This window comes from Pleurodeles waltl, chromosome 10 (genome assembly GCF_031143425.1).
Source record: "Pleurodeles waltl isolate 20211129_DDA chromosome 10, aPleWal1.hap1.20221129, whole genome shotgun sequence".
Lineage (NCBI taxonomy): Eukaryota > Metazoa > Chordata > Amphibia > Caudata > Salamandridae > Pleurodeles > Pleurodeles waltl.
The window spans coordinates 933,036,861-933,052,335 of record NC_090449.1 but is presented as its reverse complement, the minus strand read 5'-3'; the positions used below and the strand labels follow the sequence as shown (position 1 = coordinate 933,052,335).

General features: G+C 43.8%; 1 protein-coding gene across 1 annotated transcript in view; it reads right to left on the bottom strand.

Annotated features, from left to right (window-relative positions):
- COL28A1 (collagen type XXVIII alpha 1 chain) overlaps positions 1-15,475 on the bottom strand; it is a 407,146-nt gene that overhangs the window by 284,867 nt on the left and 106,804 nt on the right. The window contains exon 10 of the mRNA XM_069211728.1: positions 14,064-14,108. Coding sequence (XP_069067829.1) covers positions 14,064-14,108 — 45 coding nt within the window. The remainder of the gene's footprint in view (positions 1-14,063; positions 14,109-15,475) is intronic.

Here is a 15,475-nt window from a genome sequence, read left to right as displayed (position 1 = left end):
ATAGGTTTAAAGTGCTTATTCAGCTTTTGCCACGTTGAATGTTATCTGCCTGGGTAAATGTGAAAGGTTTAATGCTAATAAATGGCATTTCGAGTCTAAATTTTGCAGCTTTTGAAACAGAACTATTTTGTTTTGGTTTACTGTTTAGAATGAGCATTTAAGAGTACTGGGTATTTTCTTTCATGAAATGCATCAAACGGACAAATTGCACATCCCCGTTTGATTAAACCGTTCTTGTTTTGTATACTGAGGATCACTATAATAAACTGAATAAATGAGGGTGTTTTTCTATGTTTGCCATACTTGTCCATTACACGCAGGAATACAGCACGTGGGAAACGGAAGTTCGGGTCATGATTTCCGGTAGAATCTCACTGATGCACCGTTGATCTGAGATGCCCTGATTATTAGTACGCTGCAGTTCTATTCCCAGAACGTACCAATCTTTCACATTCTGATTCATTATTGTAAATGTAAACCTGCACTCTCATAGGGATTAATTACGGATCAATAAATTCATTTGTTTTAATTGATTTTATGAATTATCACAATGATCTCTTTGAATTTATTGAGTCAATGTCGTACCTCAGTTACATTTTCCCTCAGGCATATAAATGGATAAACAATTGTATTACATTGGAACCTAACACGAATCTCATTCCCTATTGATTTACACAACTAGCTGTAAAGTTCCTCTTTGGGCTTTCAAACTTGCATTCCGGGATTAGGTTTCATTTGTGAATTTTCTGGTCTAGACCTACCTTTTAAGGAGAGAAGGTGTTGTGTGTGTGTGCGTTTTTAATGTAGTTTTTGTTAACTTAATTTAACTAAATTTCTTTCAAGATTTTTTGGTATGTGAGAAAAGGGTGCCCTCTGTCAGGAATACATATGTAGTGTAAGGAACTGCTAATTTTGGAACTTTAGAGCCAAGTCCGAGTCTTGGCAACCACTCAAAATATTGTGATTCTAGGCAAATCACGTAGGGCCTCATTTGGATCTTGGTATTACTGCTGGTAGGTGTTACAGTCCTGCAAGCGGTATACTTGCGGTGGATTGATGACAGAGGGAGCCCATTCCTGGACCCAATGGAGACTGTAGAGTGGCGGTGGCTATGGAATAAATGTAAGTCACACACATAAACTGTACCTTGGCCATATGTGTCTACCTGCACAACACATGACACAACACATCACATACACACTATTATCCATTGCCATTCCAATACCACACAACACGTACATGTAAAAACATACATTGACATACATCCCTAACACAACATACATATACGATTGCACGAAACAAACACAACAACCAGTACAACCACACACTCATCTACACAAACACACTCACACAAAGGCAAACCTACACACATCACAACAATGACGGCCACACTACAACAACACTCACCTAAATGTTGCACACAACAACACAACACACAAAGTACACAACATCAGACCCATATGCAAGTGGCACACATAATGACACAACCACAGAACTCACTCCAGCTCATCCACCTCAACCAGCCAATTCAATCTCACACACATACATGCACTGACTCAAATTCACAACTGCAGCACAACATTACAGATTCAGGTCCCTATGCAATGTGCACACACAGATATAGTTGATAAGTGTGACTGCAACATCAATCGCAATGAATACTGACACCAAAATGACAGTTGTGTATGTGTGCAATATGTGTCTTGTACCAGGGGGTTCCCATCCATGGCGGACTCAATTGTTTCCTTGACATATGCATCACAGTGATTTTTAAAAATTACCATGACATTTGTATAACTGCAGTGGTCTAGAGCTCATGTTCAGTGACCTTACAACAGTCACAGGCAATGCAGGTTTCCTACCTTCGAGTCTAGCAGCGGGAGAACTGTGTTTTCTCTGTGGTCCAGTGGCAGCTGCAACAGAAGGTCTTGTTCACTCGTGTCCAGTCGATAACAGAAGTGGAATCAGGAAAAAGGGTAGGTTGGTACCTCATTTCCCCCTCAATCCACCAACTCGGATGTGGAGGTCGGACCACTACAGTGGGCTTGACAGTAAGGCACCGCAAAATCTGCACAACGGAAAGGGTGGCTGGAATCCCACCGCCAGCCACTATTTCCAATGGCACCATCGACGTGGATGGGTATTCCTGATGGAGTCGGCGGCACTCAAGTGGTCTTTCGTCTATGGGACTGCCAACATCTAAATCAGGTGCCAGGCCAGCGAACAGGTTTTCCGTCAAAAAAGTTGCACTGGACCCGATACTGCCAAGGTCTAAATCAGGTCCTTAACCTCTCCGTGCCTGAAACAAATGACTGTGTAATCTAGCTGGTGCTCATGTAAAGTGCTCCAATACCTTTGTGCTATATGAAACTGGGAAGAAAAAAATGGATGAGTGTTTCTTTGTCTTTTTCTATTGGACCAAAAGCAATAAGCTACTAAAGGTTTGTTTAATATTACCAGTGATGTCTCTGGGTCTTTAAAAGAATAACAACTGGAACAATTTAGAATACAAATATTGATTAGTCCAATGAAAAGTATCAAAATCTTTAGTTTGTAGATGTATTAAACTGGTCCATCAAACCTTTCTCTCTATGGAACATCGGTTGTAAGCATACAAGAACAACATGTCAGCCAACGAAGATGACAGCCATTTCCAAGCAACTAGACCACATAGTTAATGTAATAAACCAGGAAGATTCAAGCCTCATGTTGACATGGTGCTATAAAATGAGTTCTACTTATTTTCGTCTCCTGAATGAGATGCCTCTGTGCAAAGCTAGGTCCCTTTTTGTGCCTACAGTGTTTAAAGTGAATTAGTTTAGCCCAATATTTCTCTGAGTTATGGCTTCATTTTCAGACAAGGGGGTTGCCTGTTTCCATTTCTGAGTTATGCTGTCTAAAATATTGCACTAACTCAGAGAAATATTGGCTAAATGAATTGAATTTACACATTGTTTGTGCAGATAATAACATATGTGTCACTGTTATTGGTAGGACAATGACACACATAGGCTGGACATTGCATATTGTCAAAAGGGCAGCTCTGCCTAGCCACATACCACCTCGAGTACAAAGCCATTGGGACAAATGTGATTTGCCCATATATCAATGCCATGGAAATGCATGAAAAATGACAATTAGACAAAATCGGACACCCAAAGTAGTATAGACTTCCCTTACTACCTTCACATACCCCATAGTATTAAGATGATGGAACAATGGGGCTACATCTACAGACACATATGTACTGTCCTATAGTGGCTATATGCGTTGAGTGATTGTGATGCCTACCTCACATGGAGTCAATACCTGTACCAGGATGTATGTTACATAGCCGCTGTACAAAATGTGCCAGGCACCCAATTGCAAACACAGGTGATCATACAGATGAGGGTGCTCAGACACCTTAGAGCTACTAAAGCACATATGCTGAAGCATGGACCAGTACATTCTGTATGGGTAGGATGAAACAGCAGCTTAAATCCATAAAAATGGCTGGGTGGAGTCACACATGTGGCATTGTCATGTGAGCAGCACCACATGCAGTCATAGATATATCTTGACATAGGTGAACTAAACGCACACATTGCAAACAATTAATGCCAGAACTACATCTAACAGTCAGGCAATGTGGGTAGTACGTATTCCCACTAATCTCCATACATGTAGCACCTACAACATTGTCACAGCTGCTACAGTGTGACTGCAAAACACCATACAACCAGAGCCAAGTACAAGGACACAGTCAGTACGTACCCCTTTTTGGTTGCTCTGCTGCCATAAAATGCCCATCTACCCCAGGGTAGGCAACTGCAAACATGTAGGCCATTAGGGAGGTCAGGGTCCGACGGGCGCCTCTCCCTCGTTGGGAGGACATCCCTAGTTGGGGCTCTGTGGTCTTCCGGGCCCAACGTCACAGATCCTCCCACCGCCTGCGACAATGGTTGCTCCGCCGGCTGTAGACCCACAGGGACCACACTTGTTTGGCAATGGCACGCCAGATCCCTTTCTTATGATGGACGTTCACCTGCATGGATGACACAGACAAAAGGGGAAAGTCATGTATACATGCGCCATGCCAAAAGGAGTGGTCACCACACATCTGTCACAGCAAGTAGGCACACATACCCAGACTCTCTGCTCAAACACCTTTACAATGTGGCATGTGCATGCAGCTACACCCTCAGTTCACATGCCCGAATAAACATCACACACAATACCTATCACACATGGCTCGGTCATTGAACTCACCTGCTTCTCTGGTGCCCCATATAGCTGTCCATACATGGGTAGGACCTGCTTCACTAGCTTATCCAGCTCCTCAGGGGGGAAAGCAGGGACCCTATCACCTGCAGGACGTGGCATGATGGCTCCCAGAGGCAGTACACAGCAGCTCACATCGTGGAGGTCCTGCTGGCAACAGTGTCAAGAATCAAGTGAGCAAAACTGCAGAAAATGGCAATCACAGCTGCCACTTACATGACCGTCACTGCCGGCGCTCATGGCCATTGGCCACAGTCCGCCAAAGGCATCAATGTTAACCAATGACAAGTTGCACGGCAGTTGTGACCGCCTACCGCCACGACGACTTTCGCCAGTGGACTTAGGTCACTTCCAACTGTCCACTGCATTAGGTCAGACGTCTTTCATTGTGGGCACATGTGATAGATGGAGGTGCTAAATAATCTGCATCAGTCGCTTACTCCCCCTATTTTCAGTGTAACCGTATGTTGGGCCAACATGGTTGTACTACCTATTGTGACAATCTTTACACATTGACGTGTTCAGGTTCTCAACACGTTAAGAACTATGTACAGCGACTCTGAGGTACATAGGCCATGGGTAGGTATAGGTAGATACCTAAACATATATGTAATGAGTCCATGACAGCAAAGTCATCCACACATGTACAATGACATATGTTTCATATGTACATTCCAATCTACATGTAAGCCAATGTGCAGCAAAGAGTACGAATTAGGTGCATTTCTATGGTCTATATTTCATATATCAGCAGTCCTACACCACTTCTACAGATGTTAGGTATCAGGTAATGTACAATGTGTTTGTGATGTGTGCATACTGCATAACTTATTGTACATTCGCTCCTCCCAATAGAGTTATCCTACCATGAGGAGAGTGAGACAACCACCAGTGTACTGTCCACTAGTTGACCTGAATACCATGGAGGACAAGCATGTCATCCAGATATATCATCTGAATTGTAATACCATCATGGATCTGTGTAAACAGTTGGAGCCAGATCTGATGCCAGCCATTCACAATCCCTATTACATACCTCCCATAGTTCAAGTATTGTCAGTGTTACAATTCCTTGCCACGGGGTCATTTCAGAGTACTGTTGCCTTAACATCAGGGATGCATGAGCCCATGTTCAGTCTGGTGTTGCAGGATGTACTGTGTGCCTTGTTGAAGCACCTGGACAGCTACATCAGGTTTCCCCAAAGAGCGGATTTGGCATTTGCGAAGGCAGGCTTTTTATGAGATGGGACACATTCTTCATGTTGTGGGAGCCATCAATGGCACCCAGGTAGCCCTGGTCTCTCCCAGTGCTAATGAACAGGTGTATAGGAACATAAATAACTACCATTCAATCAAGATACAGGTGGTGTTTCTGGCAGACCAGTACATCTCACAAGTCACAGTCAAGCTTCCTGGATCAGGGCATGATTCCTACATAATGCGGAACAGCAATGTCCCACATCTGATGGCACGACTACAAACAGAGAGGGCCTGGCTGTTTGGTAAGTATGCCTTGTATTGTCTGTTCAGTGTTATGTCACCTGAGGCAGTCTATGAAGCTATTTATGTTATGTTCTACCATTGTGTTCACAGGGGACTCTGGCTATCCAAACCATCCTTAGCTGTTGACACCAGTGAGGTACCCAGCCAAGCCAGGAGAACTCTGTTTCAGTGAGGCCCTTGGGAGGATAATGCGTGTAATCGAGCAAACATTTGGGTTCCTAAAGGCAAGAATTAGGTGCCTGAATCCATATGGAGGTACCCTCCTCTACTCGCCTCACAAGGTATGCCAAATAATGGTTGCCTGCTGCATGCTCCACAATCTAGCCCTGAGATGTCAGATACCATTGACAGCAGATGAGAGGGAGGCAGCAGGACCAGTGGCTGCTAATGCTGATTTGGCAAGTGATGAAGAGAAAGAGGAAGAAGGAGCAGCTGACTCTAGGACAAAGCTCATCAATCAGTACTTCCACTGACATGCAGGTATGTGAAGTAGATCTTTACAAGTGTTGTATGTGCACATTTTGATGTGGATGGCTGCCATAATACATCCTGACTAGATTCATCAGTGGTGGTGTAATGAGCTCTAATGCCTGTATGTGAGTTGGGGAAGCTGACTGATAGATTGTAAGGTGTACAGTAATTGCGGGCCAGCTCAAATATGTATTGTTACGTCTGATCCTAACATTCGTTTTTGGAATAGACTAATCAGTATTGAGCTATGTTTCTTACATTTTCCTATCCTCTTTTCCTTCCACTTACTGAAATTGCAATTTCCTGTTTGCCTCTGCAACCTATGGCTTGAGGTATTCATTGTCAGAAGCCAATGTTAATAGATGACAGACATGAGAGTTGTTAATGACAGTTAGCAGCCAAATTGGATATAGTTGGAGTGGGATGTAAACTTGTTTGTACTCCCTTCATACTTGTGGAAATGTAACAACTTTGTTCTTTCCAATTACCTGTAGGGTTGGGGGGAACTGATATGGTATTGTTCATGTCAGTTGAAGTATGTGGAACGTGTGTGAAGAATGGATCATGGCCTTTGGCTACACATTGGGTGGAGTAGTTTGTGATGATCATGGGGCCTAGCTGTGCTTGTATTCTGATGTTGCTGTACAAGGGGTAGATAACTGTAAAGTGACAAAGCAGTAAGTACATTACTCCAGGTATAGGCCCTATGTTTGTGTATGGTTAATGCGCTGGGTCCTCAGTGAATTTATATGTGTGTTCAATGGGGTATGTTATAATGTAGCTATATTATGTGTATGTGAAGAGTCTGTGCCTGGTGATATATGGGTGTCCCTGCTTTGTAGGTGGGTGACCATTGCCATGACGTCTGTTACCTGTATTTGTGCATTGTGTGCCACCATGCCTTCCATCCTAATACTACTCTCTGTCATGGTCAATTTGCAGATTGGAATAATTACTATACCATGGTGTTGGCCTGGACTGCAACCTCTCTGACACGTGTCCTCTAACATCTCTGTTGTAATATGTCTCATGCTGTGGGAGGCTCCATCTGATGACCATTACACTGGCTGATCGATGTAGGTGGGCATGAATTCACCACAGTTGGCAAGCATTTTCAATTGTTGAGGTGTTAATAAAGGCACATATACAGCAGCTGTGCTCAAGTGTGATTTATTGTAGATATCATGGTGAATAAGGTCAAAATCAAAGTGGTAATATTAAAAATGGGGTGATGAGTAAGGCCATGGTAAATCGATTCATCAGAGTAGCAGCTACACCAGTTGGTTACAGAGGTCCAGTGTCCTTGTACCATTGGAAATTGGAGTCATGTCTCAGAAAAGCCGACAGGGTGTTTCAGTGGCACACAAGGGTGACATATCAGGCAGGGTTCACTTCCTGGCAGTGGGTTTGATCTTGGCATCTGCTCCAGACGGATGTCTGGGTGGATGTCCATGTTTGCGAGGGGTTCTTCAACTACAGAGGGAGGGATGTCTGAGGCTTGTGGTTCCCCTGGCAGGGCCTCTATTCCACTAGCTGCCGCAGATGTAGATGGGGCAGATGTTAGGTTGCTAGTGGAAGGGGCCTGACGGTGTGTTGAGGAACCAATAAGGGTGGTACTGATGTTCCTGAGCACCCTGCCAATGGTGGCCATGGTGGCATTATGTGCCTACCACTGCTGCATGACTTCCTGGTGGTATTCCCTCTGCAGCCTTTGATTCTCCCCTAATATGGTGAATATTTGGCCCATTCCTGTCCTGGGAACTTTGATATGCTCCAAGGACTTGGGAGATGGATTCCTGGTCAGTGGAGTCCCTTTGAGGCCCCATCCTCTGGCCTACAGCATCCCTCCAACACACCCTACCCCCAGTTACCTGTGTCCCTGGCACGCTGTGCCGATTCTCAGTGGGCTGCCAAGGTTCGATTGAACTGGCCTTGGGACACAGGTTGGGGGACGAATGGTTGCTTGTGATGTGATTGCATCAGGGGTGAGGGGTGTTGATGTGGGCAGGGTGAGGCAGAAAGTCGTTGACTGACCAGGTGTCCCAGGTGGGCCAGGTTGTTTGTCGTTGTCCAGACATCCAGGTGTGTTGCCTCACTGGGGCCTTCATCCTGAGGGGGACTGGCAGTGTCTGGTATCCTCTCCATGGTGGCAATGGATGGGTTAACTGTGGAGGGAGTGAGGCACAGTGTTCAGGTTGGAATGTGTGTTACATTACCTCTTAATGAGATGCATGACAGAGACTCAACATGATTAACTGCAATTACATTGACAGGTGCTGCACTTTGTTGTACATACTACTCTGTGATTTGATTGCCATACTCCATGTTGGGAGATGTCATGCAGGTTTGGTATTGATTGAACGGCAGATGAGTTCTGTTATTGTCTGATCATTTACATGACTGTACACCTCTGTTACCCATTAATTTGTGAGGTTTGCTAGATGTCACCAATCATAGCTGCACAATGCACAGTTGTGTCTTAGTGGGAACACTGAATGTGAGTTTGCAAGAATAATAGTCCTGTATCTAGTTGTTATGCATATGCATTGGCTCAGCCATCTTATTCAGCTGTAGATGTCTGTTGTTTTGTATGATATTGTGAGTGTGCCATTGTATTTCTGCCATTGCCATGTACCAGTGCTCACTAGGTCGATCTAGATTGTATAGCTAGTACTTTTAGCTGTACATGCATGACATGTGATGTGTTGTGTGCATTCAAGTTGTTCACAAAGTTGTGTTAGTGCATCCTGGGCTGTGGGGCAGTTGGGCTGGGTGGAGTGGTGGCATGCATGAAAGGGGTGTTAGGTGAATAGGTGGGAGGTACAGTGGGTAATTTAGTTAAATGGGGAGTATTTGGGTGGTGGGGAGGCATGCAGGACAATACAGTTGTGTGTCATGACTGTTGTAGGTACTTACCAGACTCCAGTCCCCCAGGTAATCCAGTCAGGCCCTCCGGATGCAGTATGTCCAAGACCTTCTCCTCCCACAAGGAGAAATGTGGAGGAGGAGGCCCACCACCAGTCTTGTGCACGGTGATCTGGTGGCATGATGCCATGGAACGTACCTTCCACCGTAGGTCGTTCCACCTCTTCCTGATGTCATCCCCTGTGCATGGATGGCTGCCTACTGAGTTGACCATGTTGACTAACCTTTGCCACAACTCCATTTTCCTGGCAATCGATGTTAGTTGGAGCTGTGCTCCAAACAGCTGTGGCTCTAACCTGACAATTTCATCCACCATGACCCTCAACTTCTCATCAGTGAAACATGGGTGTTTTTGTGGGGACATTGTAGTGTTTGTGTCGCTGCTGTATGGGGGTGTTGTGAGTGTAAGTGTGCAGTGTTGGGGAATTGGTGAGGTGTGGGTGCTATGTTGTGTGGTGTGACGGTTGTCATGATTTGTGTGTCCTTGTGATGTGTGTAATGTGTTTGTTGTGCTGATGTGGGGTGTGTGCTGAGAGTGATCTGTATGTGTGCCTATGGTCTGAAAGTGCTACATCAATTATTTTCTCCTGCTCTCTGGGAATGTGAATGGCGTTTTTGTTGCAAAGGCTTGTGGGTTGTGCAGGGGTGTGTTATATAGTGCAGTGAGTAGGTGTCTCGGGTGTGTGGATGTGTGTCAGTGTGGGTTATTCAGACTATCCAATGTGGTGTGGTGTTCTGCCTGATGCAAATTTTGACCCCAGTGGTTCGCACCGCCAATGGGTTACCACCATGGAAGAACCGCTGTGGTGATTTGTGGCTCGTAATCTGGTGGGTGGATTTTTGTTGGCCTGGCAGTCCTGGCGGTCTCTGATTTTCGGCTGGTTTTTGGTGGTCTTCACTGTGTGACTCTTAATACAGTGGTCGGATAGCCACCAACATGGCAATCTTTAGACAGTCGCCACCGAGGCGGTCTTCTGGAAAGACCGCCAAAGTCATAATAAGGCCCAATATTTCTAAATTTCTGTAAGACTGTTCTTGTGTTGTGTTTTCACTTTGTTACTGTAATGTGCTGCATAAATAGTTTGCACATTACCTCTAAGTATATCCTGACTGCTTTCGTACCAAGCTACCAGAGGGTTAAGCATGTGTTGATTTAGTGGTTTTAGTGGTACACCCTTAGAGGATTTGTGGCAATTGCTTGAGCAGGATTTCCGCCCCACTCAACTTACAACCCAATTTGTCACACACCAAGCAGACAGGCATAAATTAAGAACATGTGTATAACATTTAAAAGTTTGGAAACAGTTAGAAAGTTGAAAACACAACACAATAAAAATCCCACTCCAATTTACACAAAATATAGAATAGTTTAATGAACAAAATGACACCAAAATGACATACTTCCGATAAGGGGAACTAAAGCTATGAAAATTTAATATGGGCAACTGGCCACATCAGACAGGGACAAAGGTAAGGTTTAAGGCAGACTGCCATGGAGCGCAGGTCAGATACCTCAGACACAACACGTGGGGGTCAGGGTTCACTCCACAGAAGCCAACAGCAATGTCCACAGGAAAGTCCAGTTGAAACTGGTCATCTTCCAAGAAAGTGGCTTCTTTCAGCTGTTGTGTCCCTGTAGCCTTACCAGGAGATCAGCCAGTGGAGCCTTGGAGTCCACTTCTATATTGTGCTTACAAGTAGGAGCAGGTCCAGTCTCTCAGGGTTCTCCTCACTGGTGTCAAGACCAGTCTTTTTTCTGTCATTCACAGCTCCAATAGTGTTCTGAAGATGATACCAAGGGATGCCACATTTATGCCTGGTACTTGCTTATGAATGAGGGTGACTCCTGGCCCCTCCCTGATCAATAGGGAAACAGTTCCCAGGGGCAACCATACCCACTTTTGCAACAGTTCCTATTTGCCTGGAAACAAACAGTCTTACACTCCACTTCTCTAACTAAAACCAACATGGCAGAATGTTTCTTTCCCTGTGCAGAATCCCTGTGCCCACTTAAATGGTGTGGCCAGGGAAATGAGCCACCCATGCTCTGTGGTCACTCAAAACTAGTTCTGGGGCCAGCTCCTCTCCCATCAGATTGATACCTGACTGGCTAGGGGCACATAAGAAAGGGGCACACCCACATTCTAGCTGCCTGTGACAGATAATCAAGTTCCTGGGCACAGCCCAGATGGTCGCCCTGTCTGAGGAACAAAATGCCTCCCCACACCCAAGGCCATTGTCTCAGCTACGAGAAAAAGTTCACACTTCACCAAGGGGTGACAGTAGTTGGAAGCTCATGGAAATGGGCTTTTAGAAGCTCTAGGCAGGTTACATGTGGCTTTTTGAAAAATACTGTTAGTACAATACTTATAGCAAATCCGACTTTGCCAATGAATTGATCTTGTAATAAATATTTTAAAACATCCAACAAGGAACTTTTTAGGTGGTTCCTAGCCAGAGATACATTATTTAATATTATTAATACGTCCCAATGCTTTCCTATGGAACAGCCTACTCTGCCACAGTGAAAATAGCTTGTGCACTGTCACTGTAAGGAAATGTTTTACATTAAACCTTTACAGGTCCTACTTTTAAATATGATGCACCCCACTTTATTGGGCATTAAAATCTACTTAGGGGCCACTTCTTCATATTTAAGAGGAGAGTATCAGTCTGTCAGGAGGAGCTATTTTGACAGGTTGAATCTGCAGTTTAAACCTGCACAGCCAGGTTTCTAGAGGCAAGCCTACTGTCAGCTTTTGCATTGTCACTTTAGTGGTGGCACAGTATGTGCTGCAGTCTGCTAGTGACATTTAATCTAGCGACCCTGGGTATATTTGGTACCATAGGTAAGTTAAATATGCCAATTAGGAGTATAGCCAATTTTTACAGGTTTTAGGGGTCACAGCACATGCACTGGGGCGTGGTCAGCAGAGTCCCAGTACGCAGAGTCAAAAAAGCATCTTCATCAGTCCAAACAAAATTGGAATGATCAAGCAAAAAGGCATTTTCGTACACCTACACGACCTGTATGGGATCAGACGACAAAGAGCTGCAAGCATGACCTCTCTGACTCCTACACTAGATGCCAAGTATTCTAGTATTACTCTGGGATGCAGTCCAGCCCACCATTGTCTTGCTCATTGTGCTACTAATGTCAGGGACCAAATATATGGATCAGCAAAATGCAAATATGTATAGATCTGCCACAAAAGGTGACAATCCATCCCAAACTGTTGGGGGACATCTTCTCTCTATGGGAACACAAGCAATCTCAGACAGGTTTAATCATTTCATTTCATATCATCTCAACATTCACAATAATTTTTGATATTTATAAATGTGACTCAGAGGGGTCATGGCAACAGAAAATTAAGAAATCAACAGCTGCCACAATCCCTTGCTACCACAGAATTCCCTACTGCTGTCAAACCTCCTTTCATCTCTCTCAGTAACTAACCATAGGATCATCGACATGTAAGATTTGTGTCCTTGGATCACAGCATACTCCACATGTATCCCATAAAACAAGCCAGGTTACCTAACATAGCAACATATGCAGGGGCGTAGTGAACCTCCCGCTTTGGAAGCTACAGTGGGGGTGGGGTTCTTTATGGCTTTCTTGTGTCTGCAACTCACCAGACAAAAGCTCATGAATAACACTATAAAGACTACAGCAACAATGGAAGAGCAAGCAGGGAAAACAAAAGCAGTGTAAATGGGAAAGAGAAAGAAGGAATAACTATTGAATAGAAGGAAGGGTAAAAGGAAGGATGGATGGATGCATGAGTGGATGCATGAGAGGCTGAATGAAAGAGTGAGTAGATGGATACGTGGGTGAAAAGATGAGTGAATGGATAGGTTGATGAACAGGTGAAAGGATGGCTGAGTTAAGAGATGGATGGGAGTGAAAAGATGCAAAAACAAAAGATGATGGACGGAATGCAGAGCAAATCAAACATTCATTGGGAACAGGGTCAAAACTGATTTGCATATGGCTGGGCCCAAACTGGGGTGGCGTGGTGAGCAAAAAACAATGGATTAAACCCAGATCTTTGTGTCTGGGGGTGAATGTTTGCATTGTTCAGTATTCCGTACATCATCTGTTCTTTTTACATTTGTCGCCCCCAGTGGGAAAGGTATGCTCAGACGTGGGTTCCGTGCTCAGTTCGCCACTGCATTCAAGATAGCCTGGCTGATGAAGGGTAATACCCTGAACCCGGTCCCAGGATGCTTGTTTCCGGTCCAGAAAGGACCTGGCTTGGCAGTTCGGGCTGGACTGTTCCCATGGGGACCAGGGTCAAGACTGATTAGCATATGGCTGGGTCCAAACTGGGGTGGCGTGGTGAGCAAAAAAATGATGGCTTAAACCCAGATCTTTGTGACTGGGGGTGGATGTTTGCATTGTTCAGCATTCCGTCCATCATCTGGTGAAGAGATGGCAGAGTGAATGGAGGGATGGATGGAATGGCAGAGTAAAGGGATTGATTGATGGACTGGATGGATGGCAGAGTAGATAGATGGTTGGGAGAGTAGATGAGTGGATGAGTTTAGGAACGATTGAATGACAGATAAAAAAATCAATGGATGACAGAATGTAAAGGTGAAATAGTGGATATTAGTGTGTGGGTAAAAGGGGGAATGGATAGATGGAAGAGCTAAGGGAGGGGTGGTCTCACTAGCCCTCAACTGCTTGGTGCCATCAGAGCTTTTATTTCAAGGTGGGGAGTATTTTAACTTTCTGGCGACTTCCTTGAGCACATTACTTCTGTACTGCACAAGTCGACCTCTGAGTGGAGCACATTGTTGGCCCAGAGGCTAGGCCGCATAGCATGATGATCTAACAGTTAAGCAAATGTGTAAATTTGTGCATTATTAGTAATAGGTCATGGTGTTTTTACCTGTGGTCCCCTAATTCCCCTCTGTCCAATGGGGCCTTCTGGTCCCTGTAGGAAAAAAACAGTTACAATGAAAAATATAAGGGTTTATTCTGAGCTAAACAGTTTTTTTCCATTAAATTATGTTAAATATGTCACTATGTCAAGCATGACAAACGATTTTCAATATGTTTTAATTACTGCATCCTAATTTGTAGCGCTAAGCTGTCTTTCTCTTTTTGTATTTAATTTTCTATGGCAGATATGGTTAATTTGTGGCTGTAATTAATGAAAAGCAGTCATTTTAGAAAGCTTTCTTCAGTACACAATGCAATATTGTGCAATAAACTTAAAAATGAATGAGCTGATATTAAAGATGTGAGTGTTTAGGTTTCTCGTGAAGGACAGGCTGAAGGCGAATGAGGCTATGCAGCTAGGGAAGGACAAGGTTAATATCAGGACACGATAAATACATCTCCAAGGACACATAGGCATTTGGCAGCCTCCAGAGAATATTATAAATGTCATATGATAAGTACAACTAAAGGTTGCCATTGGCATTAAATGCATGGCATCTATAACTGACAGAATTTTATATTGTATTTATTACCTTTCAAAAAAAATCTTTAGCCCTAAACAGGACAGAACTGAAAACGTTATACAATAAAACAAAGTTAAATTAAAACACTAAACCCTAAAACAAGAGGTAAAAATATTAGAAATGTCAACACAACTCAGATGAATATCTTTCTTAAATTCTGTTTTACATGGTCTGGAGTTTGCCTTTCAGTTACCTAGTTTATCAAGAGTTCTGTTGGGACAAGAGATGCATTATTCTTAAACCGAGTGGTACCTCCCTACCCCACCCCATCACACTGATGTGGACCAACCATTTCTTGTAATAACGAGATGGTTGAGAGATGATGGCTCCACCGCAGTTGGAAAACTTCAGAAAACTTTAAAAGCTTGAATTCTTTCTATGCCTATCGTGTTTATTTGAGGTAATGTGGCAGTGCATCTTTTGCCTTCTTGTGCTACACACCTCTAAGAATGCAAACATATTCATAGCATTATAGCAATTTAATTGTATCCATATGGCAAATGGGCACTCACGATTTAAGACAGCATAAAACTGAAACAATTTCGCCTGTGACCAATTTTCAACTTACACTAAAACCATAAATTCGCTCCTACATTATTAAACAGACATATCAAAATATCAGACGTTAGTCATGTAGTATCTGATTATTTCATCCATGAGCACTGAAAACACTTTTTCTGCACGGGATGTCTGGCACTTGTTTATCACCACGTGGCAATGAAAATGGAAGTCTTCCTGTCAAAACAGAAATTTTGAATATAGCATCACATAGAATTACCAAAAGGTCTAAAGGTTTTCCAGGAAAAACATTTCTCTGGTTAAACCTAGTGAAACG